Source organism: Macaca thibetana, chromosome 4 (assembly GCF_024542745.1).
Source record: "Macaca thibetana thibetana isolate TM-01 chromosome 4, ASM2454274v1, whole genome shotgun sequence".
Lineage (NCBI taxonomy): Eukaryota > Metazoa > Chordata > Mammalia > Primates > Cercopithecidae > Macaca > Macaca thibetana.
This window is the reverse complement of record NC_065581.1, coordinates 57,228,047-57,245,792: the sequence shown is the minus strand read 5'-3', so window position 1 is coordinate 57,245,792 and position 17,746 is coordinate 57,228,047. Positions and strand designations below refer to the sequence as shown.

At 37.0% G+C, this 17,746-nt stretch overlaps 1 protein-coding gene across 18 annotated transcripts in view; it reads left to right on the top strand.

Annotated features, from left to right (window-relative positions):
- DST (dystonin) overlaps positions 1-17,746 on the top strand; it is a 1,587,602-nt gene that overhangs the window by 1,501,734 nt on the left and 68,122 nt on the right. For 16 of the 18 annotated variants that reach the window (XM_050788752.1, XM_050788754.1, XM_050788765.1 and 13 more), the window contains 7 exons: positions 8,528-8,689; positions 10,179-10,349; positions 12,876-13,042; positions 14,399-14,558; positions 14,753-15,079; positions 15,608-15,692; positions 16,794-17,035. In XM_050788752.1, coding sequence (XP_050644709.1) covers positions 8,528-8,689; positions 10,179-10,349; positions 12,876-13,042; positions 14,399-14,558; positions 14,753-15,079; positions 15,608-15,692; positions 16,794-17,035 — 1,314 coding nt within the window. The remainder of the gene's footprint in view (positions 1-8,527; positions 8,690-10,178; positions 10,350-12,875; positions 13,043-14,398; positions 14,559-14,752; positions 15,080-15,607; positions 15,693-16,793; positions 17,036-17,746) is intronic. The other 2 variants (XM_050788769.1, XM_050788763.1) reach the window with 1 other exon arrangement.

Here is a 17,746-nt window from a genome sequence, read left to right as displayed (position 1 = left end):
AGTAGATAGTTTAGCTGGATTATATCTAGTAGGCTACATAAAGTAAGTAAAGCTACATTTTGAAAACAGCATTATGATTTCTGTATTATGAAATAATAGTGTATGCTATTTTTCAGGAAAGCTTTACTTACCTTATTATGTATTTCTCTCATTATGAAAATGTGAGGGGGCTGGGTACAGTGACTCATGCCTGTAATCCCAGCACTTTGGGAGACCAAGGCAGGAGGACTGCTTGAGTCCAGCTGTTCAGGACCATCCTGGGCAACAGAGTGAGACGCCATCTCCACAAAAAGTTTTTTAAATTAGCCAGGTGTAGTGGTGCACACCTGTACCTGGGAGGCTGAGACAGGAGGATCACATGAGCCCAAGAGGTCAAGGCTGCAGTGAACTGTGATCACGCCACTGCATTTCAGCCTGGGCGACAGAGCAAGACCCTGTCTCAGAAAAAAAGAAAATGTGAGGGATCTAGATGTCGTGATTAATATTTAACATGGTTTAGTATATCTTGATTTTATTAACATTAGAGACGATCACATTTATAGTAGCTGTCTAAACCAAATTTTGGGGGAAAAATAAACCACTCCGGTTCTGCTCTATATATCAGCTCTTACATGTCATCCAGGTAAGACTTTGGAATGTGATTTCAAGTAACAAAGATATATGTAAATTATTGTCACAAATTTTAATCAATATAAAAATCAGTTCAATAAAAAAGGAATTTAGATGTTAAATAAATGGTATATACTTGAACATAATTAACTAGGGAATATTTTCCCTTAGCACTGTTTACTTCCAAACTGTGTCATGGCCATTTTCTCATTCACATTCCCACTCTAGTGTAAGTGGTGTAAGGACAGTGGTGGCTGTGTCTTCACAACATCATTTTTCCAGTGCTTACCATGTTCTTTGGCAGACAGTGAGCACTATTTTTTTGAATCATTTAATTTATGAATGAATTATCTGTGCAGTTTTAAAATGTACTACCCACCTCAAATGTGAGGTTATGTGTTGCTCCTCTTAGCTTTTCATAAGCCTAGAATAATATTGTGCTGATGATTCAGAGTTAGAGTCTAAGGTGGACTGAATTAGAGCCATTCTTTATTATGAAAAGTTCTGTAAGGATTTTAGAGTGTTTAGAGAAAGGCACTCATACAGATTTCAAAGAAACTTTATTACTCATATTGCCATGAATAAGTAGTTTTCTAGGCTTACATATCAAGAGAGCTGCAGTTGGGAGTAAGACTCTTGGTCTCTACTATTTCCCAGCCTAGTGCCCAATCCACGGTTCAAGCCTGGTAACTATGAGACCATTTTTCTTTCTCTTATCAGTGCCTTATTACAGCCTGTGTGCTTCAACACCACAGAATCAGGTGCTTGTTGAAATATTTCACGTCTTGAACATGAAAAATTGCCATTGATATTGTGATGTTGATGGATATTTTTAATTCTCTCTTTTTCTGTATAGATAGTCATATATATAGTCAATAATGGCCACATACTGAGTTGCATCTAATAATCTAATAGTTGTTGAATGGATGAGTTACCGATAGTTACAGATGAGTTCATGAGTTATGAAAAGGTTTTTTTGTTTTTCTTTTAAAGATTCAACTCAGGTTTATAGAATGAATATTGAGATAATGTTTTCTCATTAAAGGCACAAAAGTTTCCTCCACATCTTTTCTGTAAAATTAACAAAGAAAGTATAAAGTCTTACTAGAACTGCCTTCTTCATTTGGAGTGAGCACAGTTTTGTTCATGTTCAAATGATTATTTTGTGAGACTGAAGAAAGACCACTTCATTTGTAACTCTGATACTCTGACGATGTTTCTTATTTTGTAAAATAGAGAATGTTTAGATTTTATTTAAATAAAACTATTAATTTTCCTACAAAGACTGAGTTGGCTTGCTGAATTTATTTTCAAACAGTATTTTTAAAAGGGTGTTCAGTAGATAAAAATCTGTGGAGGTGATTTTGTTTATTAAAATAAATATCTGGAGTCAGTGAGTACCACTCTTGGGCCTTGTGTTAACCTCAAGAGTACTGTATGGTAGTTAGTAACTACTAATATTCATGTCAGCAGTGCTGAGAGCCCCTCACTGGTAGGAATACTTTACTCTGGAGAACAGTTAGATTTGAACTTGGGCTTCAAAAAGGAACGGCAAAACACTCCCAACTTCAAAGTGATCTGCACTTTGCATCGCAGATGCTGCTGAAGCATCAGATTCTTCAGTGTAAAAGTGTGGTTTCAACTGAAGGATAAGGACCTATGTAGCCCCCCTTTTCCCATTTAGTATTCAAATGAGTGCGGTCTCCGGACTTTCACAAAATAATTTCTTCGCGGATCTCCCAGTGCCAGGTTCTGCCTCCGCAAGTACTACGGATCCCTTCCCATTTTGAAGTAGTCGGCCGGGTTTCCGCGGTCTTTGAACCCGAGCTGCCCCTCTCCCCAGTCGCCGGACTCGGCCTGCTTTGCGCTGATGTCACCACAAGCTGTTGCATTGCAGCCTCTCGGCTTCGAGGTACCTCCCACTGAAACCGCTCGCCGACTCCCGGGAAGAAGCGAAGAGTCAGAGGAAAGATGACTGCGAAGTTAAGTCACGGGAGGGCGTAGCACCGAAGTGGTAGAGAGCTGCGGCTCCGGAACGCCTGGCAGGCCCAGGGACGCAGCAGATGGTGCCTGAAGAGAGAGGGCGTTGCTGCAAGAGCCCTGGCTGGAGAGGATGCCTGCCCGGCACCGTGCTGCCCTGAAGAGCCGCGGACAGCGCCGGAGCTCCCTTGCGGAGTTCTCTTTCTGCTGCCTCCACCGCCGCCGTCTCTCTCTAGCCCCAGCTGAAATGAAGGCCACACTGTGGCCACAGAACTTGGTTCAGTTTCAAAGGCTAGTGTAGTCCCTGGGTTTTCTGCTGAATGTGAATTACGCTGCCTGTGCCTTAGAGGAAGCCGCGGAGCTCTTCGTTGCTGCAATTGCCTCAGGTGGAATAAGCCTTCCTAAGGAGGACCAGATAAGAATCTTTGGAAATGGCTTTTTTTTTTTTTTTTTTTTTTTTTTTTTTTTTTTAAGCTTAATAGTACACCATACTTTCTGTTTACTTTAAACGGTTGCTGGATTGTACTGCCCTGGGTGTCTAAATGTCTGGTGTTTTTTTTCTTCCTTTGAGTAGTTCTGAATAGCATTGAAGAAGCTTAAAACAGGAAGAAAACCTGCCTTTTCAATCAAGTTTATTTATAGCTACTCCCCCCTCCAAAAAAAAAAAAGTAAAAGAAAAATGTAACTTTCTCATAACGTTAGACTTAGTTTTCTCTGAAGATTTGCTCTTTGCCTTGATGTGAACAATACCAGGTCCCTGTGTTTGTCTTTTAAATTTCTGGAGCATGGTTTATTTACTAGAATGGTGGAGTTCTGCAAGCCATCTTTAAGTGGATTACAGTTAACCAGAGCTCTGCCGAAATTAACATTCAGCCTGTTAAAATGCTTGCTCATTTGGAAATTTTAATCTGGAAATATCAGACTAAAAAGGGAAATGGACTGACAATGGAATGTTCTGAGTGTTTGAGCCACTGTTAAGTGTGTATTTGTTTATTTTCTGTATTTTGGAGTGTGTGAACGGGAACTTTGGGAGCTGGGAAAGGTGGACAAAGGAGATTTTTTGTTCTCTGTTACTGATGCACTTTATTGTTTAGAATCATCCTAAAATCAACCAGGTAAAAGGATAATTGCATTTTTACTGATGCACTGCTGATGACCTTAAACACCTCATATATTATGACATATATTATGTGAGCATGTGTCTTTATGCTGAAGACACTTCATAGCTCTGTTCAGAAATATACTTTCTTGAAAGATGCTTTATCTTATTTCTTATTATCTGTGTCAAGAGCTGCAATATTTGTTTTAACTATCTGCAAAATGGGGAAGCCACTCAGCAGACCAGACTGTTTACGTCAGAATCCCCCATGTGTAGGGAAGGGTGAAGAAGAGGAGGACCTAAATATCGAAGACTGTTATGTCCCACAGCGGTCAATCTATGATACTGTTAGACTAAATGAACAGATAGACTCTGGTTCAAAAGGTAGTCTATCTTCCAGGCATTTTACAGATCGAACTTTACCCTACAGTCACAGAACACTGGATGTTAGTTCTTTATGCTCTAATGGTGCCCTTACTTCTTCCAGTGTATTTGAGCTGAGAGGTCGGGAAGCTAACAAACTAGACGAAAAGATGATCTTTGATGCACTCAAACTAAATAGTGATATCATTCGAACCACAGGATTACCTAAAGCCAAATCTCATGCAGAAAAGAAAGAGCATAGACGGTCATGGCGAATGTTTGTCCCGACCAATTTTATGGATTATGCAAACAAAAGTGAAAGCTCTTTTGTTGAACCTACTGATATGTCAGATGCTGTTACCAAGGCCAGCAAGTGCAGATGGGGTACTAATTCTCTCACTTCGGAGGAGGATGACTCTGGTTTATGTAGCCCTCCAGCAGAGAGGGAAGAAAAACAGGGCATTTTAACTGGAGACCAGTCACGAATTAGAAGTTTGTCTTCTGCTGAAGATATTCATGTAACAGACCAATACAGACCTTTTTTTTCTGTTAATTCCATTAGCGAACAGAAAATCCCACTGCTTTCATGTCAAAGTGCCCACCCTGATGAAAATTTCAAAATGATTTTACATGATGTTTCTCCACTAGAGGAAACAAAACGTGTACATGGTCAAAGGGAAATCCACGATGAAAATTGTTGCCTGCGGAATAATTTGCAAGAGAGCCCTGTGAAGTGTGACCCATTAATTATGCCAAGAAATAGAGAAAATGAACATATTTTTAACCTTGGAGAAGAGGACAAAACATACGGACCAGGAGAATCCCAGATCACAGCACAAAGTAGGGAACTCTTGAAGGATTCCCCTCAAGATTTAGATCTCTCTCACACAGATCTAGGGGAGAGTGATGTAGATTGTGGTAGCACCAACGTAGTAGAAAATGTGACACTTTTGACACAATATGATTCAGGAGAATGTAATATTGCATCTAAAGAGGAAGTGGAGGCTCCTCTTTCTGCCCAGGAGAGCGAAATGCTATATAAGAAGTACTCCCTGAAATTCATACCAGCAAGAAAGAAAGCAGCACCCAGAAAAACAGGGGCCCAGGCAGGAATACTGGACACTGTCTGCAATGGCTTTCAGTTGGTTCAGGTAATTCATGGAAATATGAAACTCTGCAGTGTCCAAAGTTTGTGGTTCTGCTAAAAGTCTGTGGTTCTGTTTCAGAGTGGTCACTAGTGTTTCTAATAACAATCAAATCCACACTTGTTTTGGGGGTTTGACTAGCACCCTGCAAGATGCCACATATTGATAAATTGATCATTATAACAAATTAATAAGGACTGTTTTGGAGAAGAATTGTTATTCCCAGCTGTTCAGGGTCCTGTTATTGATTGTGCAGAAGGTGACCATTCCCCTTCATTTAGAAGGCCTCCACTGTAAATATGTTAATGTTGGGCTTTTATACAAAGTGTGGTAAAGACACTGCCATTTAAGGACTATTATATTGGATTTATTAAGTTTGAACCAGCTTAGTCATGAAGGTACAAACAGTAACATATTGTTATGGTCTGCAAAGTACTCTATCCACATTAAGGAGCTTTTTTAATATGTTGAAAAATTTCTCTCAGGAGCTCTGCATATGAGAGTAGAGTTAGTATGCTGTACTTTGCAGGCATTATAGCTCCCAACTTTTTGTGAGTGGTGAATGAGGTAAGAAAGTAAAGGGTGCAGGCTTGTAATAAGTAGAGGTTGTTTGTCAAGCCTGTAATTTTTTTCTTCCCACTCAGATTGAAGTTCAGCTATTTTGGTACTTTTACTAAACTCTTCTGGTAAACTTTGCCTCAGAGGTTATTTTATTTTAAACTTCTCTTCATGCTTGTGTGCTATGGGTTAGATTAGGGGGAAAGTCTCTCTTCATAGGTATTTTGTTAACATTGAGAGATGAAGAACTTAGACAATATCAAAACAGTTCCTTTTCTCAGTCTGTGAAATAATTGTTCTTGTTAGTTATGCCCTTTTCTTAGGCATGCAGTAAATGGCATGCTAATTTAAAAGCTTAGCAAATTAACTTTTTTCGGTAAAGGATATTTCAGTTTATTTGTGGAAAACAATTTAAATCTTAGGAGAGTTTATACTCTTTAGTAGTTATCTTTTTAAATTGTTTGTATATTTTTGGTGGCACTTTAGAAAATTATCAGATTTACCTACATCTGCTCTGATATATGCCCCTGAAATTAATTTAAAACCAAGATCAGAGGTTAAGGCAATTTAATAGAACATTATTATTACCCTTTTGTCCTGAAAGCTATATAAGAGGGAAAATAAAACGTTTCCTTGAATCTTTATTTACAAGTTCCTGGAATTTAAAAGGTAGCAGTTTTTGTACACCCCCACCCCCATCCCCACTAAGTAGTAAAACATATCCAAAGCTATTAGTCCTAGAAGTTATAACTTAGAAAGTGGTATGGAAATGAAATTGAATTATAATGCCAAATTCTGTCTTTAACACTTTGTTGCCAAGTTTCTGTTTACATATTTGATAAATTTTACCTTTTTGCAAAATTATGGAGACTTCCTAAGTTTTTCCTCAATGATTTGGGTGAATCTTATAATTTATTTGATTACGTGTAATTGATTTTTAAATATTTATTATTGTTATATGCAAACTGCCAGTATGGAAATTGTCTATATGTATATTCTGTGGAAAAGGCAGTTTGAGTTTTTAGCTATGAGGAGATTTTAGAGAAAATGATCATTAATTTGCTTGCTGTTCTCTAATTGACTCATATATACAGTAACACAGGAGTATCCTGTATGCTAGGCCTTAGACCAGAGTCTGGAGGATTTGTCTCCTGCAGTCTCTACATCTTTCAAAGTTATTTTTCATACTGTGTCTGTAATTTTTTTTCTTAAGTGCTATTTTAATATGCGCCTTTATTCTGTTTCCATGTATTATGATTAACTGTCCAATCATTGGTATACTTATATAGTGCCCTTCAGGATAATTACTCAGAATCTCAAACTGTGTTTTACCTTAATATCTATGTGAAACTTTCCTTCCTTAGTTCCAATAATTTATTTTCCTCATGGCATCCTCCAAGCCCTATATTAAAAACATATTATCTATGAAAGAGTTGGCTCATACCTGTAATCTCAGCACTTTGCAAGGCTGAGGTAAGGAGGTTGCTTGAGCCCAGGAGTTTGAAACCAGCCTGGACCACATAATGGGACCCTGTCTCTACCAAAAAAAAAATTATTTTAATTAGCTGGGCATGGTGACATGCACCTATGGTCCTAGCTACTGGGGAGGCTAAGGTAGGAGGATGGCTTGAGCCTGGGAGATAGAGGTTGTAGTGAGCTGTGATTGTGCCACTGCCTTCCAGCATGGGTGCCAGAGTGAGGCCCTGTCTCAAAAAAATAATGATAATATTGATGTATCTACTCCCAGTATTATCTGTTAAGGGGTTGATGTCATCCACCTAAGATAGAAATATAAATTTCTATACTGATATTAATTTGGCAAATAAATATTGGGTACATATTACATGGTAGGTACCTTGGTAGGCCCAGGTCATAGAACTACTGTAAGGAAAACAGAAATTTCTGCTTTCATGGCACTTGTATTTTAATCTAGCACATTAAATCCTTTGCCAGTCACAGGCAACTGGGGAACCACAAGTTGGATGGGATAGACAATAAGAGAGAGATTGCTAGGAAACGACTGTCAGTGCAGGTATGGGTGACAGTGACCACAGAGTATCCAGAGTTGCTGTGCTAGTGAGGTGTGTGATCAGATCCATGGGGTTAGGTCATTGCATTTCTTAAGAGTCCATTGGCAACTTCATAGACATTGAGGAGGCTATTTGTGTAGGGATCCATACTATTGCAGCACATGCCTATGTATTTTTCATTTTCCTATCTCTATATTTTGGCCCTCCTGCCAAGCCATGTTTTGGCCACTTGGCTCACCTCATCCTGTCCCTGATTTTCCATTTCCAATATGTGTCTCAAGCTTCAGTTGCCAGCTAGCAGCAGCCATTCTTAGGAGAGCCTATTAAGATTGCCTTGCCCATGAAGGCTCATGTTTTACTTATTTTATGTTTTTGCTCTTTAGCATTTTCTGTAAATCTTTTTCTACAGTTAAACTGGGAAAATAGAAACATTCTCATCCTATGATAAGTAATAAAGAGAGGAGACATGTACTGTCCTCTTGGTTTTATAAGTAACTTGATTAAGTGTACTCAGAACATCATTCTTTAGTGTTCTCAAATGCTTTTGATGTGCTATTAATTTATATTTAGTTTCTTTCTGTTCTTCAGAAGGTAGCTATGACCTATGGCTAGACAATAAAAATTACCTTTACCTCTGTAATAATTGATAGTTTCCACAACCTGATGCCTAAAGAAATGCTTATTATATATTTGGTGGTTGATAAGTAATGTAACTCATATAATTATGACTCTTTTAACCGCAGGTATTCCAGAAAGAAGAGATTGAACCCTTGCAAGGTAAACAGCAAGATGTAAACTGGTTAGGTCAAGGCCTTATTCAGAGTGCTGCCAAAAGCACTAGCACTCAGGGCTTGGAGCATGACCTGGATGATGTCAATGCACGGTGGAAGACTCTCAATAAAAAGGTAATTTTCTTACCCCCTTCATTGCTATTTTTGCTGATTATTATTCATGAGCATTTGTTGTGACCATGAATCATATTTATGGTAACCAAACTTTTCTAAATATGTCTATTGTCTTATATTACTGTAAACTGGGTGGCTCAAACTCAGATGCCTACTGGAGCTAGGTAGGGAATCTAAATGAAAGGAAGCAAACTGGGTAAGACAGAGCCTCTCCCTGCTGTTATCTCGCCTTTAATCAAGACATGGTCACAGATAGAACAGTACACGTATGATGGGCACGTGCATCTGTAAGGGTACAGGTCACTACTTAGTTCCAGAAGATCATTGACATGTAGGGACGTAGGCCCACTCTTGCCATATATTCTGTTTACTTTCAAAATAACCTGGAAATCTCACTTTCTATGTGACACCTTCCTATTTTCAAATATCAGCAACTAATTTCACACTGTGCAAACAAAGCTATATCTTTATGTCATTCCTGGACTAAGTCCTGCCACCCTTACTATAGACCATCAACCCCCAATTACTTGTAAGATGTAGATCCAACCTTTTTCTAAATTCCCATGAGAGAAAACACTAGAAATAATGCTCTGATATCTTAGGGAGATAACACTGACCATACGACGGCAGGAAGCTCTTATGCGACATAAATTATCAGAAAATTATTATGGGTTGGCAGTGCATATCTGGTTGTGGCAGTGGTAGTTATTCTTGTTGTTTTCTTTCCATTGAAATCTTAAGCAGGTGCCAGGTCTTGAAACTATATTATTCACTCTTTAAAGTCTGATACATATTGTAGTGCACCTTAAACACAGTTGGAATGCTGTGTCAGGTGTAAATATAATCCATAGCACTTACAATATCTTGCCAGCTACTTTATTCAGTCCGAAAGGAAAATATCTGTGAGACAAGCAATAAGATATCTCTATGTAGGACACAGAGACTCCATTTACTAGAAGACAAAGGGCCTGGTTGGTTGAAAAAAGACTCCAGAGCTTGGAGCTAGCAGAACTTAATTGGATACTTTTGTTATTCTTGCCTAGCAAAATACAATTCTGATTCTCTCTGCTATAATAGTTCCATTTATTCTTAGTCTTTTAAAAATCGTTATCTCTGATATTAATCAGAAGGAAATAAAATGTGATATTGATAAAAATGACTAATGTGTTGTTTCTTACGATAACTCTAAAATATTTGAATCATTCATTGCTAATCATAGACGTATTAGACAATTCAAAAATCTCCAAGAGTGAGTGCTTTCCGTTGACTGTTTGTGATGGTAACCTTATTTTCACGCCTGCTTGCTTAAAGTTTGTCTCCTTTTCACTCGTATTCTGCCCGCTATCGATACTTTGGGTAAATTTTAAGTGAAAAGGAAACGAAAATTTGCGAACACGTGGGAAAATAAGCATGTAAAGTAGTGATCTGTGCTCAGATTGCATTATTTTGTGAAACAAATAAATAAGTGGAAACAATTGGCACTTTGCAGGTGGCTCAGCGAGCAGCCCAGCTGCAGGAGGCCTTGCTGCACTGTGGGAGATTCCAGGATGCCCTGGAGTCCCTGCTTAGCTGGATGGTGGACACTGAGGAGCTTGTGGCCAATCAGAAGCCCCCATCGGCTGAGTTCAAAGTGGTAAAAGCCCAGATACAAGAACAAAAGGTAAGTTAGTCATGCTTTTGTGTTGTGTTTCATATTAAATCTTAATAACGAGAAAAAATACTCCTTGTGACTCTTTTAATTAATGGGATAACCTAGTTAACCCGTTATTGCTGCTGTAGACATTATTTTGTTAGTCATTCAACAAATATTTATTGAACATCTACCATGGGCCAGGCCTTGTTCCAGATGCTGGGAATATATCCCTGAATAAAAAAGATGAAAATTTCTCATTGAGTTCGAAACCAAGTGGGAAGGGTGTGGCAGGATTGAGAGACAATAAGTAAAGTAAATAAATGAATGGTGATAAGTTAGCAAGTGATGAATAAAGCAGAGATGTGGGAGAGGCATCAGGAAGTAATAGAGCAAAGATGAGGGACCCAAAGCGCTTGAATGGAGGGAGGGCGTGTGTGTAATTTTAAATAGGGTCATCAAGGAAGGCCTCACTGACAAGATGGCATTTGTATGGAAATATCATTGTTCCCTTACATATTAGGTTGATCCCTATGAAATTGTCTTTTTATATATTAAATATTGACAGTTTCTTTTGGTTCAACCTATTACTAAAGAGACAAATATTTGATTCATATATGCTGAGGAATGTGCCATTGTGTCTTTTGACACTACTAAAATGGGGCCAATTTGGGAAAATAGGGTCTTCAGAGGGATGATATATACCTGAGAGTGACCACATGATAGTTTTTTTGCCCCTGATGGCAATGGTCAGGTATGAAGCATTTAATACTACTTTGAGTAGTAATCAGCCAGCCATGACTTGAAATGACATGTGGGAAGGAGCCTAGAGCATGGCGTCCTGGTAAGGTTGCTCCCCTCTGGAACTTTAAAAAGAAGTGGATGGATTATGTTAATTACTTTAATTTAAAACTTAAAGACATGTTTAAAAATTTTACATTTTTTAGAAATTTATAAAAAAGATACATTTTAAATTTCTCTTTCTGTGCCTGGCTTATTTCATTTGGCATGGCTAATAATAATGTACTGTATATTTCAAAGTTGCTAAAAGAATAGATTTTAAAGGTCCTCACCACAAAAAATGATGAGTAGGTGAGGTGATGGATATGTCAATCAGATTGATTTAATCATTCCACAGTGTATACATATATCAAAGCGTTGAATTAAGACTTACTGCTTACTTTAATTTCTACATTTAATACTGTCTCCCTAAAAGTTTTTGAAAACTTCAGCATATTGGGAAACTATACCAATTAGAAATAGGTTTAGAGGTAAGGATTAAGGAAACATAACTGGAAACACATTGCATTTGTGTAATTTTTGCATAATACAATGTCTACCATTCACAATTTAAAGTTAACTCCCAGCGTCATGATGCTTAGCCGACAAAACCTATTAATTGATTTTGCTTTTTTAATTGCTAGAAGCTTTGTTATTAAAATGTATCAAAGTAATTAGTTCTCCTTGCTGCCAGAGCACCTGTTGTACTTTGATTATATCATGACTTTAGTATATAAAAACCTGTGCCAACACAGTTTGTATGTCTTACCGTCTTACCCTTCTCTTTAAACAAGTTCCTCTTACCTTCTGCCTTGGTGGTCTTGATCTCAAAATACTCTTTTCGCTTTTTACTTCTGGGTAACTGTCAATTCTTTAATCCTTAATTATCAGTCAGGATCATTAAGGAAGCAGCGAAGCATACTGTTTTGTACACTTAGGCCTTCCTCATTGCTGGCAGCACAGTGCCTGTGCACAGCAGTTGCTCATGAGCTATTTGTTTGATTAGATTAGAGCAAGGTAAAAGGCTTCTTATAGCAAATATTTCATTTCAGGTACTTTGAAATGTTTACTTAGAATCCAATTGAATTTTGTTTCTGGTGCTAAATCCTGAAATATTAGTCTTATTTAGCCAGCTTTGGAGATTTCTGACATCTTCTGGCCTCTCTTCCTTTTGGCAATGATGTGTAAAAGCTGTTTCAGTTTGCAGCCTCACACAGATTTTAGGAGCCAGTCCCACCTGGTAAAAGGAGCCAAGAGTCTCTCGTTTCGTTTTAGCCTTGTTAACTTGTGAACTTGGGCTGAGTCTTAACTTCCTTGTCTATAATGGATTGTTTAACGTGGGAAAGGGTTTTGAAAACAGTAATGATTTATAGGAACCTTTTGTATCTTGACAGGGCAGATAGTTGTTGAATGTTTAAGGCGTTCTTATTTCATTACAAAAATGGAGATTTTGCACTTTTTTCATGATTCGTTGGAGTTATCCTAAATGGCACCTTCTACCGTATTATTCTATATTGAAAAATTAATAATGAGTTTAGTGGCCTTACCAATATTAGTTTTGTCTACTATGAGAAGCCCCTGCCACAGTGTCTGACTCAATAGTAATAAATCATTAGACAAATGAGTTACCTTTAAAATCTCACTTTTCACATCCTTTCATATGTGCATACATACAAAATACATTTTCGTCATATTTCAGAGGTACTTAGAATACATTTTACTTTATATTCATATAATTATTCCCTTGCTTTTTTATATTTAATGTTTTGTCTCAAGCTTCTTCAAAGGTTGTTGGATGACCGCAAATCTACGGTGGAGGTAATCAAACGAGAAGGAGAAAAAATTGCTACAACAGCAGAGCCTGCAGATAAAGTGAAAATTTTGAAACAGCTCAGTCTCTTGGATAGTAGATGGGAGGCACTGCTTAATAAAGCTGAAACAAGGTAACTTATATACTTCCAGTTCTTTTGAAAGAGTAGCAGTGGCCTCTGTCTACAAAACTGACATTTTGTATTTCGGTAATACTTGTCTTCAAATCACGATTTTCCTGTGTTTATCATGTATGAGAACAGAGATAGCAAAGATTGTAGTGCCTCTTTCCTCATTCCTCTAATGGTAATGGCTTGTCACCGCTATGTCCCAACTTTTTAAGAAAAGCATTTCCCTTGGGGGTGATTAATTCATTTGTTTATTACATAGTTACTTCCTGCTTACCATGCATCAGGCACAGAATAGTTATTTCCACTGATTTTAGATGATTGGATATTTGAATTTAGTAAAAAAGGTCACAGATAGTGATAATCCAGAGGTAATTATGAATATAGTAATTTTATTCATTTTTTAGGATCAAATGTATCAACTGAAAGTTTTTAAAAATGTGTGTATTTTGATGTTATAGAAATTATATTTAATAACTCGTGCCAATTTTCTATAATTCCCTTCTTCCTCATAGAAAGCTAATTTTTAAAAACATGTAATTCCCTGAAAATTAAACATGATAAGAAGTTGAGGCAACAGTATCTCTTGATCCCAGCAGAAATTATGTATACAGGATTTGATACTGAATCAGGTACTCCATATACAGACCAGAACAATAGCTTGCCCTAGATAAATACTGAGGGCCGTGGAAACAGGTTTTAGCTTTAGTCCTCTGCAACCGAGGAAACGTGTTTCCAAAGGTATTTTAAAATACCAGTAAAAGTCTAGTGAATAGTTCTCCTCTGTTCATGATATTTTAATCCGTAAAATATTAATATTGGTTTTGGGAAGTAAACCTAACGCTGCGCTTTTATAAAATAGGAATCACTATTAATTCCACTAAGCGTTGGAGGAAGAAGCTATGTATGCTCTTTAAAATTTGAAACCTGTTTTGACCATTTGATTAAAAGCAATCTCAGTAACTGTTGCTCCAATTGAAATTAATATATAAAGCACTTAAAATGGGGCCTAGCACAGAATATGTGTTCAATAAATTTTACCTATTGTCATTACTATTGCTGCTGTTATTATTATAACATTGCTCTCATTATTATAACTGTAATTATTGGAAGTAGTTACAAAAGATTACTTCAGACTTTCATGAGATTCATGAACTTGAGGATGATCTGTTGTTCAACTTTAATTTTTTTTAACAGAAGAATTGTTTTAATATGTTCTTTAAATGTTAAGAGATTTAAATTTTAACCTAAGATAGTTTCTACAGAAAATGTTTAGAATAGATTGCAGGATCATGACTGAAGATTTTTGTTGAATATTTCACACATTCTTCATCACTAAATGACCTTTTGGCACATTTGTAGGAATCGTCAGTTGGAAGGTATCTCGGTGGTAGCCCAGCAATTTCATGAAACCTTAGAACCACTGAACGAGTGGCTTACAACCATAGAAAAGAGGCTGGTGAATTGTGAACCCATAGGAACCCAAGCATCTAAACTTGAGGAACAAATTTCACAGCACAAAGTAAGATATAAATCACACATTAGAGAGGTTCAGTTTTTATTGTGTGGTTTTGTGACATAAATTTGAGTTATGTACTATTTGTTTAATTGCAAACTAAATCCATTTCACATGTCATGCTTTAGTTTTATTTATGTTTTCATTTTTATTTGTCCATTCTTTTTTTTTTCTTCTTTATTGTTTTAAACTTTGTTTAGGCCTTAGAAGATGACATCATCAATCACAATAAACATTTACACCAGGCTGTTAGCATTGGCCAGTCCTTAAAGGTTTTGAGCTCCAGGGAGGATAAAGATATGGTGCAGAGTAAATTAGACTTCTCTCAAGTGTGGTACATTGAGATTCAAGAGAAAAGTCACAGCAGGTCTGAGCTCCTCCAGCAGGCCTTATGTAATGCTAAGATTTTTGGGGAAGATGAAGTTGAACTGATGAACTGGCTGAATGAAGTGCATGACAAACTGAGCAAGCTCTCAGTCCAGGATTACAGCACTGAGGGGCTATGGAAGCAGCAGTCTGAACTTCGGGTATTTTAATTTATTTTATTTTATTTTATTTTATCTTATTTTTTCATTTCAATTGTCATTTCTTAGTCCTTATTTCTGTGTCATTTTATGTTTATGATGATTTTGATGAATCACTGTACTCAAAAAAGACTGTTTATACAGATTACTTTTAATGAAGTCATTTTAAAGAAAAGAGTGGCTCTATCCAATTAGCTGGATATTTCACTTTTCATTTTGCTATTTTATTGTTGTATACAAAGACGTATATTAACCAGTACTTCAGTACGTCCACAAAGCCCATTTTCATAGGGCCCTAGGTATTTTCTGAAAAGGCATATGCTGTGAATTATGGTAGATGAACATGGGACATGGGGCCCGGTGGTGAAAAGAAGAGGTCTAAACATGGGAACAATAAGAACATTTGAAAATGTGAGATATTGACTGAAATATGTCTCTGTGAAATCTAATTAAAGTTCTCTGAGATTAACTAATGTTAATGCTAACTTAAATGTTTTTCCCCCCACATAAAAATGGTACTTGTGTTTTTAGGTTCTGCAAGAGGACATCTTACTCAGGAAACAAAATGTAGATCAGGCTTTACTAAATGGTTTAGAACTACTTAAACAAACCACAGGTGAGATATCTTTCAAATCAAATCATCATGTGGTCAGCATTTATATTGTTTTCAAAATATTTTAGGGATGGGAGAAAACCAAAACACTTTATAGTTTTTGGTCCAGTCCAAGACTTTCATTCTGGAGAACACTTTGAAGACCAATCAAGGGGGTGGTTAGGATATGATCTCACTTTTTTCTCATGATCTCACTTGAGTTCTTGATGGAAGTTGTGTGTATTACTCATAACATAAAGCACTTTGGCACGGGAGCTCATCAGAGAAGCCCAGGAGAGAGTCACATTACTTTTCCACTTGTGAAAGGCAGATGAACACGTAGGTTGTAGACAATTTCTTTTTAAGATAGATTGCATTGCAGTGCCACACAGTATGGCTATGTGCATAGCTATATACAGGCTTCATTTCTTCATGTCTGAATCACTAAGAAAACTGATACATAGTTTAGTATCTAGATGAGATTTTTGGGACAACTCAGGGAAACTAGTTTTAGTGATTCCTTTGGCCATATGAATTTCACTATACCTATATCCAGTTCAGCAATATGTATATGTTGGGGGCAAGTACCATTTATTATGTATTGAAGAAATTAAATGTAGGATCAAGAGCCTTGAGCTAGACATCTGAAGCTCAGGACACAATTTTTCTGTGTGTCAAAAAATGAGGTAGAAGCAAATAAAGATCTGTTGGAATAGTGCAGATGAGTAATGATGAGTAAGAGCAGAGAGGCTAAGTATCTTGCCCAAAGTAACCCAGCTTTTAAGCCATGCATGAAGTCAGTATTTGAACTCAAGCAGTTTTTAACTCCTCTTCTTTGAAAACAAAGTCTCATAAAGATAGACACAAAAGTACTGCTTTCCACATAACCAAAGACACTTAGCCTTTTCCAGTTTCTACATTTGTATTTTCAAAGTGATTTAGATTTGCCCGAAGTCTTGGGAAAGATTAACATTTAGAAAAGGGCTTCTCTTGAGTAGGATTATCTTTAGAAAAATGTCTCCTTTTGTTCTCTAGAAAATTTCATCAGTGTTCCATAATGTCTGAAGAAACCCTCCCCCTGCCTTTTTTTCTTTCATAAGAAATAACGTGACTTTGAAATTTTAGGTGATGAAGTTTTAATAATTCAAGATAAATTGGAAGCCATTAAAGCAAGGTACAAAGACATTACTAAATTGAGCACTGATGTAGCCAAGACTCTGGAACAGGCACTGCAGCTTGCAAGGCGGCTGCACTCCACACACGAAGAGCTGTGTACCTGGCTGGACAAAGTGGAGGTGGAACTACTTTCATATGAAACTCAGGTTCTGAAAGGAGAAGCAGCAAGTCAAGCACAAGTGAGACAAAAAGTAAGCTCTCTTTTCTGCATTTTGGATTAGTCTTTTATCTTTTAGGGAGTCTTATTCACACAAAAATAAAATTATATTTGTCTTATGTCATTACATATGCTGAAGGATGCCTTGGTGGGTGGAGACCCAATAGAAATTGGCAGCAGATCAACTGTTTAAACTTTTAGGAGCCCAGATGAAAAGTTGAAATGAAAACAGTATATTATAATTGTTTCAAGAGTCTTATATTTGGGAGTATAGTTGATTACCCAAGGGAAGAATGATGAAAACAGAAAAAAAAGGAAAATGATCATTGTTTCGGAGATACACATAATTTGGTTGGAATATCAATATTTCTATAAGATAACATGGGGTGGGTTTTCTAATTGTATTACAGAAGTAGTATACTACATGGTAATCATTCCTCTTTTCCAAGATATCAGCCTGTTTTTATCATCCTTGAAGTATGATCACATGTGGGTGAAAGAGAGTTGGTGAGGTCAGGCTCACTGAGCCTGTAATGAGTCTACTGTCATGATTTAAAGCCAGTTTGTCCTCATTTTGAGGGTCACTTAATTCTGGCTTGGAATATCCTGTTCATTTTACTTTTCTGTTACCTGATTACTTAGAGTTTCTCAGAAAGCAAAGAATAATACATGTTAACTTGCTTGTTTTTGCTTCTGAAATTTTAAATATTTATATTAAATTTCAAAGATAAAATCTTGCCATATC